Source organism: Pseudophryne corroboree, chromosome 2 (assembly GCF_028390025.1).
Source record: "Pseudophryne corroboree isolate aPseCor3 chromosome 2, aPseCor3.hap2, whole genome shotgun sequence".
NCBI classification, from domain to species: Eukaryota; Metazoa; Chordata; class Amphibia; order Anura; family Myobatrachidae; genus Pseudophryne; species Pseudophryne corroboree.
The window spans coordinates 702,676,287-702,693,635 of NC_086445.1; the positions used below are offsets into that span (position 1 = coordinate 702,676,287).

The following is a 17,349-nucleotide window of genomic DNA, read 5'->3' on the forward strand; positions in this document are numbered from 1 at the left end:
CACACGGCATACAGAGCAGAGCCCCTATTATACAAGTGGAGACCACTCTGTGATATAGTTCCCTATCCTGTGATACATTACATATTCCAGCTACGGACTTTTCACAAGGCGCGTCAAATATGCTAGCTAGTCTTTTCTTCAGGAGCATCTAAACTGGAGGTGGTAGCAATTAGCAGTAATCTGGGATCAGCAATTATCAGGGCAGCTATACTATAGTAACCTTGTGTTGTCTAAAGCATCATTGACTTGTTAAATGTAGAGATCCATCCAAGTATACAGTCACATTGACATCAATATACAGCTGGATAAATTATCCCTATTTGAGTACATAACCTGGTGCTGCTGACTGTCGACACAAAATGAATCAACGGTATGTGTCCAGTTCAGAGCAGGATTGCCATCTGAATCCCTTCTTTTAAACCAAGGATAATACGCTTCTAAATTTGAAACCCAGGTTTCTAATAGTTTAAAAGAAAGGTGCACCTCTGAGACTATGGCTATAAATAGCTAACTGGAGTCATGACAAACTGTTACATGAAGTGTTTAAGATACAAACCTAGATTGTGTGTGCTGTATGTGTACTGTATCTTAAGGTGCTTTGGAGATTTTTAGTTATTTACTAGTATTGTTAACCAAGAGGTGTCATTGGGATTATTTAGATCCTATATTACTATTTGGGAATGTTCTAAGCGAGCATTAAATTGTGACCTTGTATCCCACTGGGCATTTAGAGATATGCATTTATTGTGCCACAGGCTGGAATGTGTTTGCACCAAGTTTTAACTAAGAATTTATTGTATAAGAAATAGTTACTGAAGTAGTATTTTAATACCACAGAGAATTAGATGCTATTGCATAATGCTATTTTGCGCACCTTGAGAACTGAGTTAAGAAGTTAAGTGTTCCTGTCAAATAAATTGTATACAGTTTTAAAAGTGTATAGTTATTGAGACCCTATTCACTTTGGAGATGTTCCTAAGTCTACTTCAAGGATAAATAACCTATCTTAGACTTGGGTGGAGACACTATACTGAAAACATCTCAATATAATTGTTAATGATTAACTCCCCTCGTTAGTAGTAGAGATGAGCGGGTTCGGTTTCTCTGAATCCGAACCCGCACGAACTTCATGTTTTTTTCACGGGTCCGAGCAGACTCGGATCCTCCCGCCTTGCTCGGTTAACCCGAGCGCGCCCGAACGTCATCATGACGCTGTCGGATTCTCGCGAGACTCGGATTCTATATAAGGAGCCGCGCGTCGCCGCCATTTTCACACGTGCATTGAGATTGATAGGGAGAGGACGTGGCTGGCGTCCTCTCCATTTAGATTAGGGTTGAGAGAGAGAGAGAGAGAGAGATTTACCTGAGGCTGTGATACTGTAGAAGAGAGTGCAGAGTTTAGTGACTGACGACCACAGTGACCACCAGACAGTGCAGTTGTTTGTTTTATTTAATATATCCGTTCTCTGCCTGAAAAAAACGATACACACAGTGACTCAGTCACATACCATATCTGTGTGCACTGCTCAGCCCAGTGTGCTGCATCAATGTATATATATATCTGACTGTGCTCAGCTCACACAGCTTATAATTGAGGGGGAGACTGGGGAGCACTGCAGTGCCAGTTATAGGTTATAGCAGGAGCCAGGAGTACATAATATTATATTAAAATTAAACAGTGCACACTTTTGCTGCAGGAGTGCCACTGCCAGTGTGACTAGTGACCAGTGACCTGACCACCAGTATATATAATATTAGTAGTATACTATCTCTTTATCAACCAGTCTATATTAGCAGCAGACACAGTACAGTGCGGTAGTTCACGGCTGTGGCTACCTCTGTGTCGGCACTCGGCAGCCCGTCCATAATTGTATATACCACCTAACCGTGGTTTTTTTTTCTTTCTTTATACATACATACTAGTTACGAGTATACTATCTCTTTATCAACCAGTCTATATTAGCAGCAGACACAGTACAGTGCGGTAGTTCACGGCTGTGGCTACCTCTGTGTCGGCACTCGGCAGCCCGTCCATAATTGTATATACCACCTAACCGTGGTTTTTTTTTCTTTCTTTATACATACATACTAGTTACGAGTATACTATCTCTTTATCAACCAGTCTATATTAGCAGCAGACACAGTACAGTGCGGTAGTTCACGGCTGTGGCTACCTCTGTGTCGGCACTCGGCAGCCCGTCCATAATTGTATATACCACCTAACCGTGGTTTTTCTTTCTTTCTTTCTTTATACATACATACTAGTTACGAGTATACTATCTCTTTATCAACCAGTCTATATATTAGCAGCAGACACAGTACAGTGCGGTAGTTCACGGCTGTGGCTACCTCTGTGTCGGCACTCGGCAGCCCGTCCATAATTGTATATACCACCTAACCGTGGTTTTTTTTTCTTTCTTTATAGTCATACTAGTTACGAGTATACTATCTCTTTATCAACCAGTCTATATATTAGCAGCAGACACAGTACAGTGCGGTAGTTCACGGCTGTGGCTACCTCTGTGTCGGCACTCGGCAGCCCGTCCATAATTGTATATACCACCTAACCGTGGTTTTTCTTTCTTTCTTTATACATACATACTAGTTACGAGTATACTATCTCTTTATCAACCAGTCTATATTAGCAGCAGACACAGTACAGTACGGTAGTTCACGGCTGTGGCTACCTCTGTGTCTGCACTCGGCAGGCAGTCCATAATTGTATACTAGTATCCATCTCCATTGTTTACCTGAGGTGCCTTTTAGTTGTGCCTATTAAAATATGGAGAACAAAAATGTTGAGGTTCCAAAATTAGGGAAAGATCAAGATCCACTTCCACCTCGTGCTGAAGCTGCTGCCACTAGTCATGGCCGAGACGATGAAATGCCAGCAACGTCGTCTGCCAAGGCCGATGCCCAATGTCATAGTACAGAGCATGTCAAATCCAAAACACCAAATATCAGAAAAAAAAGGACTCCAAAACCTAAAATAAAATTGTCGGAGGAGAAGCGTAAACTTGCCAATATGCCATTTACGACACGGAGTGGCAAGGAACGGCTGAGGCCCTGGCCTATGTTCATGGCTAGTGGTTCAGCTTCACATGAGGATGGAAGCACTCAGCCTCTCGCTAGAAAAATTAAAAGACTCAAGCTGGCAAAAGCAGCACAGCAAAGAACTGTGCATTCTTCGAAATCCCAAATCCACAAGGAGAGTCCAATTGTGTCGGTTGCGATGCCTGACCTTCCCAACACTGGACGTGAAGAGCATGCGCCTTCCACCATTTGCACGCCCCCTGCAAGTGCTGGAAGGAGCACCCGCAGTCCAGTTCCTGATAGTCAGATTGAAGATGTCAGTGTTGAAGTACACCAGGATGAGGAGGATATGGGTGTTGCTGGCGCTGGGGAGGAAATTGACCAGGAGGATTCTGATGGTGAGGTGGTTTGTTTAAGTCAGGCACCCGGGGAGACACCTGTTGTCCGTGGGAGGAATATGGCCGTTGACATGCCAGGTGAAAATACCCAAAAAATCAGCTCTTCGGTGTGGAGGTATTTCACCAGAAATGCGGACAACAGGTGTCAAGCCGTGTGTTCCCTTTGTCAAGCTGTAATAAGTAGGGGTAAGGACGTTAACCACCTCGGAACATCCTCCCTTATACGTCACCTGCAGCGCATTCATAATAAGTCAGTGACAAGTTCAAAAACTTTGGGTGACAGCGGAAGCAGTCCACTGACCAGTAAATCCCTTCCTCTTGTAACCAAGCTCACGCAAACCACCCCACCAACTCCCTCAGTGTCAATTTCCTCCTTCCCCAGGAATGCCAATAGTCCTGCAGGCCATGTCACTGGCAATTCTGACGAGTCCTCTCCTGCCTGGGATTCCTCCGATGCATCCTTGCGTGTAACGCCTACTGCTGCTGGCGCTGCTGTTGTTGCCGCTGGGAGTCGATGGTCATCCCAGAGGGGAAGTCGTAAGCCCACTTGTACTACTTCCAGTAAGCAATTGACTGTTCAACAGTCCTTTGCGAGGAAGATGAAATATCACAGCAGTCATCCTGCTGCAAAGCGGATAACTGAGGCCTTGACAACTATGTTGGTGTTAGACGTGCGTCCGGTATCCGCCGTTAGTTCACAGGGAACTAGACAATTTATTGAGGCAGTGTGCCCCCGTTACCAAATACCATCTAGGTTCCACTTCTCTAGGCAGGCGATACCGAGAATGTACACGGACGTCAGAAAAAGACTCACCAGTGTCCTAAAAAATGCAGTTGTACCCTATGTCCACTTAACCACGGACATGTGGACAAGTGGAGCAGGGCAGGGTCAGGACTATATAACTGTGACAGCCCACTGGGTAGATGTATGGACTCCCGCCGCAAGAACAGCAGCGGCGGCACCAGTAGCAGCATCTCGCAAACGCCAACTCTTTCCTAGGCAGGCTACGCTTTGTATCACCGCTTTCCAGAATACGCACACAGCTGAAAACCTCTTACGGCAACTGAGGAAGATCATCGCGGAATGGCTTACCCCAATTGGACTCTCCTGTGGATTTGTGGCATCGGACAACGCCAGCAATATTGTGTGTGCATTAAATATGGGCAAATTCCAGCACGTCCCATGTTTTGCACATACCTTGAATTTGGTGGTGCAGAATTTTTAAAAAAACGACAGGGGCGTGCAAGAGATGCTGTCGGTGGCCAGAAGAATTGCGGGACACTTTCGGCGTACAGGCACCACGTACAGAAGACTGGAGCACCACCAAAAACTACTGAACCTGCCCTGCCATCATCTGAAGCAAGAAGTGGTAACGAGGTGGAATTCAACCCTCTATATGCTTCAGAGGTTGGAGGAGCAGCAAAAGGCCATTCAAGCCTATACAATTGAGCACGATATAGTAGGTGGAATGCACCTGTCTCAAGCGCAGTGGAGAATGATTTCAACGTTGTGCAAGGTTCTGATGCCCTTTGAACTTGCCACACGTGAAGTCAGTTCAGACACTGCCAGCCTGAGTCAGGTCATTCCCCTCATCAGGCTTTTGCAGAAGAAGCTGGAGACATTGAAGGAGGAGCTAACACGGAGCGATTCCGCTAGGCATGTGGGACTTGTGGATGGAGCCCTTAATTCGCTTAACAAGGATTCACGGGTGGTCAATCTGTTGAAATCAGAGCACTACATTTTGGCCACCGTGCTCGATCCTAGATTTAAAGCCTACCTTGGATCTCTCTTTCCGGCAGACACAAGTCTGCTGGGGTTGAAAGACCTGCTGGTGACAAAATTGTCAAGTCAAGCGGAACGCGACCTGTCAACATCTCCTCCTTCACATTCTCCCGCAACTGGGGGTGCGAGGAAAAGGCTCAGAATTCCGAGCCCACCCGCTGGCGGTGATGCAGGGGCAGTCTGGAGCGACTGCTGATGCTGACATCTGGTCCGGACTGAAGGACCTGACAACGATTACGGACATGTCGTCTACTGTCACTGCATATGATTCTCTCAACATTGATAGAATGGTGGAGGATTATATGAGTGACCGCATCCAAGTAGGCACGTCACACAGTCCGTACTTATACTGGCAGGAAAAAGAGGCAATTTGGAGGCCCTTGCACAAACTGGCTTTATTCTACCTAAGTTGCCCTCCCACAAGTGTGTACTCCGAAAGAGTGTTTAGTGCCGCCGCTCACCTTGTCAGCAATCGGCGTACGAGGTTACATCCAGAAAATGTGGAGAAGATGATGTTCATTAAAATGAATTATAATCAATTCCTCCGCGGAGACATTGACCAGCAGCAATTGCCTCCACAAAGTACACAGGGAGCTGAGATGGTGGATTCCAGTGGGGACGAATTGATAATCTGTGAGGAGGGGGATGTACACGGTGATATATCGGAGGGTGATGATGAGGTGGACATCTTGCCTCTGTAGAGCCAGTTTGTGCAAGAAGAGATTAATTGCTTCTTTTTTGGGGGGGTCCAAACCAACCCGTCATATCAGTCACAGTCGTGTGGCAGACCCTGTCACTGAAATGATGGGTTGGTTAAAGTGTGCATGTCCTGTTTTGTTTATACAACATAAGGGTGGGTGGGAGGGCCCAAGGACAATTCCATCTTGCACCTCTTTTTTCTTTTCTTTTTCTTTGCATCATGTGCTGATTGGGGAGGGTTTTTTGGAAGGGACATCCTGCGTGACACTGCAGTGCCACTCCTAAATGGGCCCGGTGTTTGTGTCGGCCACTAGGGTCGCTAATCTTACTCACACAGTCAGCTACCTCATTGCGCCTCTTTTTTTCTTTGCGTCATGTGCTGTTTGGGGAGGGTTTTTTGGAAGGGACATCCTGCGTGACACTGCAGTGCCACTCCTAGATGGGCCCGGTGTTTGTGTCGGCCACTAGGGTCGCTAATCTTACTCACACAGCTACCTCATTGCGCCTCTTTTTTTCTTTGCGTCATGTGCTGTTTGGGGAGGGTTTTTTGGAAGGGCCATCCTGCGTGACACTGCAGTGCCACTCCTAGATGGGCCCGGTGTTTGTGTCGGCCACTAGGGTCGCTAATCTTACTCACACAGCTACCTCATTGCGCCTCTTTTTTTTCTTTGCGTCATGTGCTGTTTGGGGAGGGTTTTTTGGAAGGGACATCCTGCGTGACACTGCAGTGCCACTCCTAGATGGGCCCGGTGTTTGTGTCGGCCACTAGGGTCGCTTATCTTACTCACACAGCGACCTCGGTGCAAATTTTAGGACTAAAAATAATATTGTGAGGTGTGAGGTATTCAGAATAGACTGAAAATGAGTGTAAATTATGGTTTTTGAGGTTAATAATACTTTGGGATCAAAATGACCCCCAAATTCTATGATTTAAGCTGTTATTTAGTGTTTTTTGAAAAAAACACCCGAATCCAAAACACACCCGAATCCGACAAAAAAAATTCGATGAGGTTTTGCCAAAACGCATTCGAACCCAAAACACGGCCGCGGAACCGAACCCAAAACCAAAACACAAAACCCGAAAAATTTCAGGCGCTCATCTCTAGTTAGTAGGCACATAAGGGGGGTGGGGGTGGGTTACAGATATATTAAGCAGTGAAAAGAGTAGAGAAATGGACCAGTGGAGAAGTTGGCCGTATCAACTAATCGGATAATACCCAACCTCTTTTTTTACAATGTACTTGATAAATACGACCTTAAAGATGCTTGGTTGCTTTGGGCGTCTTTTCCGTGGGTCCACTTCACCACTTTTTTCACTTGATCCATCAATCCCTATTTTCTCATCATGGACTCAGCAAGCGGATATGTAATGTTTGCTAGTATTGTTAGCCCACCGTTAACAGAGAAAATATCCTCATTATAAAAACAATGAACAAAGTAATTGATAACTGTTTGGGAAATGTAACTCTGGCCATGAGTATCTGATAATAATAGACAAAGAAAATCAATATATAAATTCCTGTTGCTTGTATCATAGTGACATGCTCTGTCAAAGGAAACAACTGTTCTTTCCTGCATAATCATCATCATGTAATTAGGAGACTTAATTTGGATTTAATTAGTGAGCAGTGGAACTTTGTAGTTAGAACTAACGTGTATGAATATTTAGTCTTTAAGGTCTTTGGCTGTAAAGTATCAATACTGCAGTCACTGGAGCGGTATTGTATTCCTCCTGCGACCTGTCATACCCTAGTACCACATATGCATATGCTTAATGCAGAATATAGTTAGTGTGCGGCTGTTTGATACTAATTCCAGGCTACGCAAGCCTATAAGGCCGCACATGCACATTAACCAAATGTACTTCAGCATAAGTGTCCAGACAGGTAATGTATAATACCCCTTTCACAACGCAAAAATTGGCCAGTATATTGCCGGGTCGACCCGGGTGGAAGTGCGATGTGAAAGGGCCAGGTTAAAATATACCAGGTTGAGCAACCCAGTATTTCAACCTGGTAAAAAAAAAAAAAGTGTTTTACATAGGTTATTCCTGTGTCAAGTGCGGCATGAACGGGTTATCTGGGTCAATATGAGCCAGGACCTGTACACGCTATGGAGAAGGCAGCATCTCATCTTCAAGCGTCACCACCAGTGACATCAGTGCTGCCTCCGCCCCGGGTGGCAACCAGATCCGGCATATTACTGGTTCGGGTCGACGGTCTGAAAGGGTTCTCATGGCAGGTCGTACCCAGGAAGGACCCATGTACAATTCCCAGGTGCGACCTGACTTTGCAATGTAAAAGGGATATCAATGGCATAACTCCACTGTTTTGCCTGCTCTCCTGTATTTTTATTACTTTTATTTGCCAACACGTCAGACTTGTCCTAGGCACTTAATTTTGTCTTCAAACTGGATGACGAGAGGATTTATGTGACAAATACAATGGTTCGATTCTGTTTAGGTTCAATGACTGTTTACAGTTTGGCTTCACAGGCCACATTGCAAGGCAGGTCTGTGTAGAATTGAAAGAGAACTGCACCTGGAGGCATATAGTTGTCTGGAGACCAGGTTAACATGGATTACCAAACAGAACCATTCTCTATCGATGCACATAGCCAAATGCAGAGGTTTCTCACCAGGTTTTTTTTTTTTTTTTGTAAAGGTTCAAGCAATTACTACAAATCATTTACTGATTCCATCATCCAATATCACTCTTCTGATAACGATTGAGATGCATATTCTTAACAATTCATGCTGACATTTATAAATCTTTTGTAATCTTGTTTAAGTGATTTTTGTTTATGTAGAGATTCGGATGAAGTTAATCATCTTTTTAGATATGCTGTGCCTGTTTACGCAGTGTAGCATAAAGTACACAGACACCAATGTATGGTGGGGTATGCGGTTACCATACCATTCGTCGGGATCCCAGCAGTCACAATACAGACACTGGGATACCGCCGCTGGTATACCGGCGAGTTAGGCGATTCCCCCTCTGTGGGTGTCCACGAAACCCATAGAGGGAGAAAGAATAGAACCTGTGGCAAACACAGCGAGCTACCGAGCCCGCAGCATGGCGAGCACAGCGAGCCCGGAAGGGGCTTCATTGTTCTCACCTCCCTGCCGGCATTCAACCGCTCGCGATGCCGATGTCTGGGTAGTGACATTTGGCATCTCAGGCGGCGGTATTACATGCCGAGCCCTATGGTGGTACTCTGACATGTAAATGTAAGCCATCCCCAGTATGTAAAATAACAAGGTGTGGCTGGATCATAGAGCAGTAACATAACCTGATCTGTGTTCTTGTCAGGCTGTATTTTATACAAGCTCTTTGTCAAACTTTTTGTGAATCCATAAAATGTTAGTTTAAACAATCCCTAATCCTGTTGTAAAATGCAAGGATGAAGTTTTCTGTCATCTGTATAACAATAGATTGATTTTTGGAAAAAATACCATTATACCCCTTTCAGAAAGTGAAATTACCGGGTGAAGCAGTTCCACCCAGTAATTTCATGAAACATGCGGGTCCCTTTTCTGTGTGAAAGGGTCAACCCGGGTTGAAATTGCCAGGACTTCGACCCTGGAAATTACCAGGGTCGGAGACCCGGGAATTTCGACCCAGGTTGACCCTTTCACACAGACAAAATACCCGTGTTTATCTACAAATAACCGAGTCGAAATTATCGACCCGGTAATTTTCTTGTCTGTGTGAAAGGGGGGGTCAGGCAGGTCTCGGCAAAACTACCCAGCATTGAAATGCCAGGTAATTGCTGGGACTTTCAGACTTTTCTGTCTGAAAGTGGTATTACTGAGAGAGCAACCACAACAAATGTGCGATTCTCCTGTATGAAGAGCAAACATGGCTGTATATTAAAATTTCCTGATAGCAGAAACCCCAAGAAAATACAGTAACTTGCATGGAGGTCAAATTAACAAACTAACACACAACAAAAACTCCCAATTACCATAAATCAGCACAAAATATTATGGGGTATATGCAATTGCGGTCGAATTCCCGAAAATGTCGAAAAACGGGACATTTTAGCCCCAAAAAAAAATCGACAATGCAATACAGTACTTTTCGTCAAAAAAACGGCCACTCCAAATTCAACTTTTTGAAATTCGACATTTGTCAAATTCGACATTTCTGCAATGGTACAAATGCGGCATTTCGACAAAAGTATATTCAACTGAAGATTGTAAATTCGACAACAGTGCTTATAGACCGTAAATTCGTCATTTTCAATCCGCCACACTTTGCTGGCGGAATCTAATAAAATTTTTAAAAAAACTTGTTTTTTTTGTGTTTTTTTTATTTATTGGTAATAGCATATCTATTTATATTAGAAGGGATTAGGTACTTGGTTTGTCTATTAGGAGGCACAAGTATTATTTATATATTTTAAAAAAACATTTTATTTTTTTTAATGGAATGGGGTAAAAACCCGAAAAAATTTTGCGTGGGGTCCCCCCTCCTAAGCATAACCAGCCTCGGGCTCTTTGAGCCGGACCTGGTTGCCAAAATACGGGGGGAAAAATGACAGGGGATCCCCCGTATTTTAACAACCAGCACCGGGCTTTGCGCCTGGTCCTGGTGCAAAAAATACGGGGGACAAAGAGTAGGGGTCCCCCGTATTTTTTATACCAGCACCGGGCTCCACTAGCTGGACAGATAATGCCACAGCTGGGGGTCACTTTTATACAGCGCCCTGCGGCCGTGGCATTAAATACCCAACTAGTCACCCCTGGCTGGGGTACCCTGGAGGAGTGGGGACCCCTTCAATCAAGGGGTCTCCCGCCCCAGCCACCCAAGGGCCAGGGGTGAAGCCCGAGGCTGTCCCCCCCCATCCAAGGGCTGCGGATGGGGGGCTGATAGCCTTGTTGTAAATGTAAGAATATTGGTTTTTGCAGAAGAACTACAAGTCCCAGCAAGCCTCCCCCGCAAGCCGGTACTTGGAGAACCACAAGTACCAGCATGCGGGGGGGAAACGGGCCCGCTGGTACCTGTAGCTCTACTGCAAAAAAATACCCAAATAAAAATAGGACACAGACACCGTGAAAGTATAACTTTATTTCATACATGCCGACACACATACTTACTTATGTTGACACGCCGACTCTGGCCACGTTTCCAATGTCGACGTCCGGGGTACCTGAAAATAAAATTATACTCACCTGATCCAGTGTCCAGTTCTTTTATTGTAATCCACGTACTTGGCAAAACAAAAAAACGCATTTACCCGAACCAGACAGACTGAAAGGGGTCCCTTGTTTACACATGGGACCCCTTTCCCCGAATACAGAGACCCCCCGTGACTCCTGTCACAGAAGGTCCCTTCTGCCAATCAGGAAGCGCCACTTCGTGGCACTCTCCTGATTGGCTTTGCGCGTCTGAACTGGCAGACAGCGCATTGCACAGCTCCCTCCATTAGTTTCAATGGTGGGAACTTTGCGGTCAGCGGTGGGGTTACCCGCGGTCAGCCACTGACCGCGGGTGACCTCACCGCTGACCGCAAAGTTTCCACCATTAAAGATAATGGAGGGGGCTGTGCGATGCGCGTCTGACAGCTCCGACGCGCATACAGCCAATCAGGAGAGTGCCACGAAGTGGCGCTTCCTGATTGGCAGAAGGGACCTTCTGTGACAGGAGTCACGGGGGGTCTCTGCATTCGGGGAAAGTGGTCCCATGTGTAAACAAGGGACCCCTTTCAGTCTGTCTGGTTCGGGTAAATGCGTTTTTTTGTTTTGCCAAGTACGTGGATTACAATAAAAGAACTGGACACTGGGTCAGGTGAGTATAATTTTATTTTCAGGTACCCCGGACGTCGACATTGGAGACGTGGCCACAGTCGGCGTGTCAACATAGGTAAGTATGTGTGTCGGTGTGCATGTATGTAATAAAGTTATACTTTCACGGTGTCTGTGTCCTGTTTTTATTTGGGTATTTTTTTTGCAGTAGAACTACAGGTACCAGCGGGCCCGTTTCCCCCCCGCATGCTGGTACTTGTGGTTCTCCAAGTACCGGCTTGCGGGGGAGGCTTGCTGGGACTTGTAGTTCTTCTGCAAAAAAACAATATTCTTACATTTTCAACAAGGCTATCAGCCCCCCATCCGCAGCCCTTGGATGGGGGGGGGGGGGGACAGCCTCAGGCTTCACCCCTGGCCCTTGGGTGTCTGGGGGGGGGACCCCTTGATTGAAGGGGTCCCCACTCCTCCAGGGTATCCCGGCCAGGGGTGACCGACTAGTTGGGTATTTAATGCCACTGCCGCAGGGCGCTGTATAAAAGTGACCCCCGGCTGTGGCATTATCTGTCCAGCTAGTGGAGCCCGGTGCTGGTACAAAAAATACGGGGGACCCCTACTCTTTTTGTCCCCCGTATTTTTTGCACCAGGACCAGGCGCAGAGCCCGGTGCTGGTTGTTAAAATACGGGGGATCCCCTGTCATTTTTCCCCCCGTATTTTGGCAACTAGGACCGGCTCAAAGAGCCCGAGGCTGGTTATGCTTATGAGGGGGAGACCCCACGCAAAAAAAAATTCGGGTTTTTTCAACATTTTTTAAAAATCTAATCAAAATCCGTCAAATCGTCCGTTTTTCGACAGCGGGACTGTCAAATACGTTTTTTTATTGAATATGTCGAATTCCGGCACCCACCTGCCGGAATTCGACGGTCGAATTTAAAAACGGGCGAAAAAGTGCCGCAATTCGCCCGGAATTGCATATACCCCTATGACTAGCACTAACTAACTAACTAACAAACTAACCTTTTTTTTTAAATCAGCCATTGTCACAGAGAAGCCAACAACCGAAAAAGTGAAACCAACAGAAAATACAGGTATAATAAGAACCTACAGTATTGTGTAAGAATAACAAAACCCTCATAACTAAAACCATGTATTTCCAGTACACTCTCAACAAGATGATCACAAGAGACTTTGGAAAAAAGTTTGTTCCAGATGGGTTTATTTATTCTTTAAATATAACTTTTAAGAATTGATGATGCATACTTGCTGATATACTGACTTCATGGTGATTAATCTTCATCTGTAGATTTGCTTTGATTAACATAACTGTTTCTTTGATTGTCCTACCAAGGTACAATAATAATCTAGTAACTTTTATTTGAAACCATTGGCCAAAATACCTAGGAAAATAGTATTATTAACAGCACTTCACTTTTTCCAGTTTTTGTTATTAGGCTGTGAATACTTATGTACATGTGATTTCTTGTTTATTTTTAATACATTTACAAAAATATCAAAAATAAACTTTTGGGGTATTATGTGTAGAATTTTGAGGGGAAAGATGAATTAATTCCATTTTGGAATAGGGAAAAAGGCTGTAACATAAGAAAATGTGGAAAACGTGTAGCGCTGTGAATTCTTTCCGGATGCACTGTATAGATGCAGGACACTTTTTTTTTTTTTTTTACATATTTGAATTGTAATAAAAATGTCAGACATCTATTTGATCCTAGGTTCTACCACCACCACTCCAAAACCAGCAACCACAAAGAAGACAGATGCAGACTCTGGGGGTAAAATTTTAAAGGATTTCTGGGTGTTCTCCCTCCAGCCCCCACCCCCCATTTCTTCCCTGTGGGTTATGATAACCATAGTCCTATTCTTATTAGTTGTTTCTAAGATCGTGCCACCAGACTGTTTGTTCCACAGTTGATAACCGAAATGGTCACACCAGCATAGCCTCTAAAGGTTTAGGTGTGTTCCAGGGCAATGACTGGGGCTGTGACCAGGTGGCATGGCTCATAGAAGATTTGTTGCCGCATAAAGTAAGGGGAGAACACCTCCCTGACAGTGATTGAGGACAATTAGGATAGCAAACTTTAGGGTTGATATATCAAGCAGTGGAGCAGTTACCCCTGGCAACTAATCAGCTGCTAACTATCATTTTATAGAATGTACTTGCTAAATATTACCTCAAAGCTGATTTTTTTTGTTTTGGGAAACTTTTCTACTGGTCTGCTTCTCCACTCTTTTCACTTGACATCAACCCCTGTTTTCTCGTCATGGATGCCGTAAGCGGGCATGTAATGTTTGCTAGCCCACCATTAATAGAGAAATATCCTCAATGAACAAATTAATTTACAAGGTTTTGCTAAAGTCATGCCAAACAGGCCCTCATGGCACGCAATGCCCCATGAGACTCTACTAGCATTTGACATCTTTTTTTGTGACTAGGGTGCACCAGGAGACTGCTGATTAATTGAATATGCAACATTTCCGCATGCAACTGCCTCCCAATATGCATACGAAGTGCTACGATGCAGCGGCCAAGGCTTATTTCCATGCAAGTTCCATTGTGCTTCATATACAGATTCAGTCGTACACAGATATACAAGTGTCATAGCAAATTAATCAACACCGTTTCTGTGTGCATCCTAGTCGCATTATCTTTAAGCAAAAAAGATGCCTAACTTTCGCAGATTTGCACAGGACCTAACAGCTCATTCACGCCAAGCATCTCCCACTGCATGGTGTGGACATTTGCAGGTTAAATTGGAAATAACCGCTTTCTTGATAAGGGTTTATATGACACGGGAGTCCATCTGTGCATGTCAGGCCATTGGCCAGCGCATGTGAAAAACCGCAGGGGACACTGGGAAGGATCCTATTGAAATCCTTCCTGGGTACATTGTGGAATGAAGCCCTTAGGTTTATATTAGGTAACGCAATCTATATTTGATCTAAGCTCCAGAAAGGTTCACTTTCCAGAGCTTCATGCATGTGTAATGCAGTGAAACCCCAGAAAACAGCAATTTTGGAGGTTTGACTGCATTTCTGCCTTTGTTGCATCTCACCCTATGTCACACATGTTTTACATCTAATAAATACAGAGGCCAATAAATGTTAGCTTGCCTTTCAGTATTTTTTTAAAGAGGCTCTTTACTCATAGATTCCTAATTTGGTTAGTTTGGTCATTGTTCAGAGTTTACGTTAATATCCATTCTTCATTTTTATTTTTTTTATAATTTTGCAACTGTAGATGCCATAAATTCAAACCATGCACACATTGAGAGAACAAGTGTTTTTAAGGTCCAAGTGGTATCCAATCTGACTTTTCTGCTAACATTTGAGTTCCATATTCTTAGGAATTCATGCTTACATTTAGAAATTCTTTTGAGTCATGTTGAAGTGAGATTTGTTTATGTAGTGATTCAGACTAAGTGCTGTTCCAGTTAATGTAGTGTTGCATAAAGTACACAGACACCAATGTATGGAGGTGCTCTGACATGTAAATGTAAGCCGTTTCCTGTATGTGAAATAACAAGGTGTGGCTGGATCCTAGTGCAGTAGAATAACCTGATTTGTGTTATGATGGGGCTGTATCTTGCACACCCTCTTTGTCAGATTTTGAGAACCAGCAAAATGCTAGTTTGTACCATCCCTAATCCTGTTGTAAAATGCATGTCTAAAGTTTTCTGTCATCTTGATGGATTCTTGGAGAAAGACCTGTACTAAGAGGGCAATCACAACAAATGTACGAGTCTACTGTATGAAGAGCAAAACATGGCTGTATTTAAAACACCCCAATAGCAGAAATGCTTTAAAAATACAATAACAAGCACTGAGCCAAACTAACAAAATAATGTACACTAAAACTCCCAATTACCGTAAATCTATATAGAATGTAATGAGCACTGAGGACAAACTAACCTTATTTTTAAAGCAGGTATTGTCACCCAGAAGCCAACAACTGAAAAAGTGAAACCAACGGACGGTACAGGTATAATAGGAACCTATTGTTTGATACTTTTAATCAAAGCATAACTAAACCCTCTTAAATAAAACCATATATTTTCAGTACACTTTTAACGAGATAATCACAAGCTACTTTGGAAAAATGTTTTTTTTCTACAATGGGTTTATTTATTCTTTAAATATAACTTCTAATGATTCATACTTGCTGGTGTGCTGATTCCATGGTGATTCATCTTCATCTGTACATTTGCTCGGTGCCAGATTAAGGTCCAATTGGGCCTGGAGCTGAAATTTATTTAGGGCCTATTGTATGCTGCTTCAGGGGGTGTGAGCAGTGATGTGGGGGCGTGGCCAGTTCTGTGTGCGTGTGGTCAGCACAGTGGTGTGTGGCCTGTGCCATGGAGTCTGACTTTCACAGAAAACACCTTGAACGTCTGTGGCGTAAATCTCGTATTTCAAGTGACTTCCTCACATATAAGACTGTCTACCACTCATAGAAATGCCCTGGATACTGCCAAGCAAACATATTTCCAAACTCTTATCTCTGCTCAAGCCTCTAACCCCAAACGACTCTTTAATACGTTTAAATCACTTCTAAATCTTCCCTCACCTACCTCACCAGCCACTATCAAGGCACAGGATCTTGCTTCCTACTTCAAGGAGAAGAGTGATAAGATCAGAGATGAAATGGTATGCTCTTCAGCAGCCAGTGACCTGCTCCGTTCTTTACCTGAACCCTCTGGCACTCTCTCTTCATTTGATCCCACAAATGAAGATGAAGTATCATCACTCTTCTCATCCTGCTTCTCTACTACCTCTCCTCTTGATCCTTTACCCTCACAAATAAGTAAAGCTCTGTCTCTGGTGCTCATCCCTACCTTAACTAACATCTGCAATCTCTCTTTCTACTGTTATTTTTCCTTTACTCTTCAAGCATGCAGTGATTACTCCCATTTAAAAAAAACAAAATTCTGACCCTAACACTCTCTCAAACTGCCGCCCTATCTCTCAGCTCCCTTGTCTCTCTGAGCTACTTGAGAGACTTGCCTACACTCGACTCTCACACTTTCTTAACTCACACACTTTATTGGACCCACTTCAGTCAGGCTTTCGTTCCCAACACTCCACAGTGACAGCACTGACTAAAGTGGTTAATGATTTGGTTACTACGAAGTCTAAAGACCATTACTCACTACTTATTCTTCTAGATCACAGGTTCTCAAACTCTGTCCTCAGGACCCCACACGGTGCATGTTTTGCAGGTCTTCTCACAGAATCACAATTGAAATAATGAGCTCCACATGTGGACCTTTAAAAATGTGTCAGTGAGTAATTAATACACCTGTGCACCTGCTGGGTTACCTGCAAAACATGCACTGTGTGGGGTCCTGAGGACCGAGTTTGAGAACCTCTGTTCTAGATCTATCTGCTGCATTTGACACTGTTGACCACTCTCTTCTCATACAAACACTACAATCCCTAGGTCTTAAAGAGACAGCCCTTTCTTGGTTCCTATCCTACCTATCTAATCGCTCCTTCAGTGTTCGCTTCTCTGAATCTACCGCCTCTTTGCTACCTCTTTCAGTTGGAGTACAGCAAGGCTCAGTCTTGGGTCCTCTGCTTTTCTCTATGTATACCTCCTCTCTTGGTAAACTAATCAGCTCTTTTGGATTTCAGTATCATCTGTACGCAGATGATACTCAAATCTACCTATCCT

General features: G+C 44.1%; 1 protein-coding gene across 12 annotated transcripts in view; it reads left to right on the forward strand.

Annotated features, from left to right (window-relative positions):
• Nucleotides 1-17,349, forward strand: part of LOC135045354 (complement decay-accelerating factor-like) — a 162,322-nt gene that overhangs the window by 120,539 nt on the left and 24,434 nt on the right. For 5 of the 12 annotated variants that reach the window (XM_063955295.1, XM_063955294.1, XM_063955293.1 and 2 more), the window contains exons 8-10: nucleotides 12,695-12,748; nucleotides 13,391-13,450; nucleotides 15,601-15,657. The exons of 2 other annotated variants lie outside the window; for them this stretch is intronic. In XM_063955295.1, coding sequence (XP_063811365.1) covers nucleotides 12,695-12,748; nucleotides 13,391-13,450; nucleotides 15,601-15,657 — 171 coding nt within the window. The remainder of the gene's footprint in view (nucleotides 1-12,694; nucleotides 12,749-13,390; nucleotides 13,451-15,600; nucleotides 15,658-17,349) is intronic. 5 more of the 12 variants (XM_063955291.1, XM_063955296.1, XM_063955297.1 and 2 more) reach the window with 5 other exon arrangements.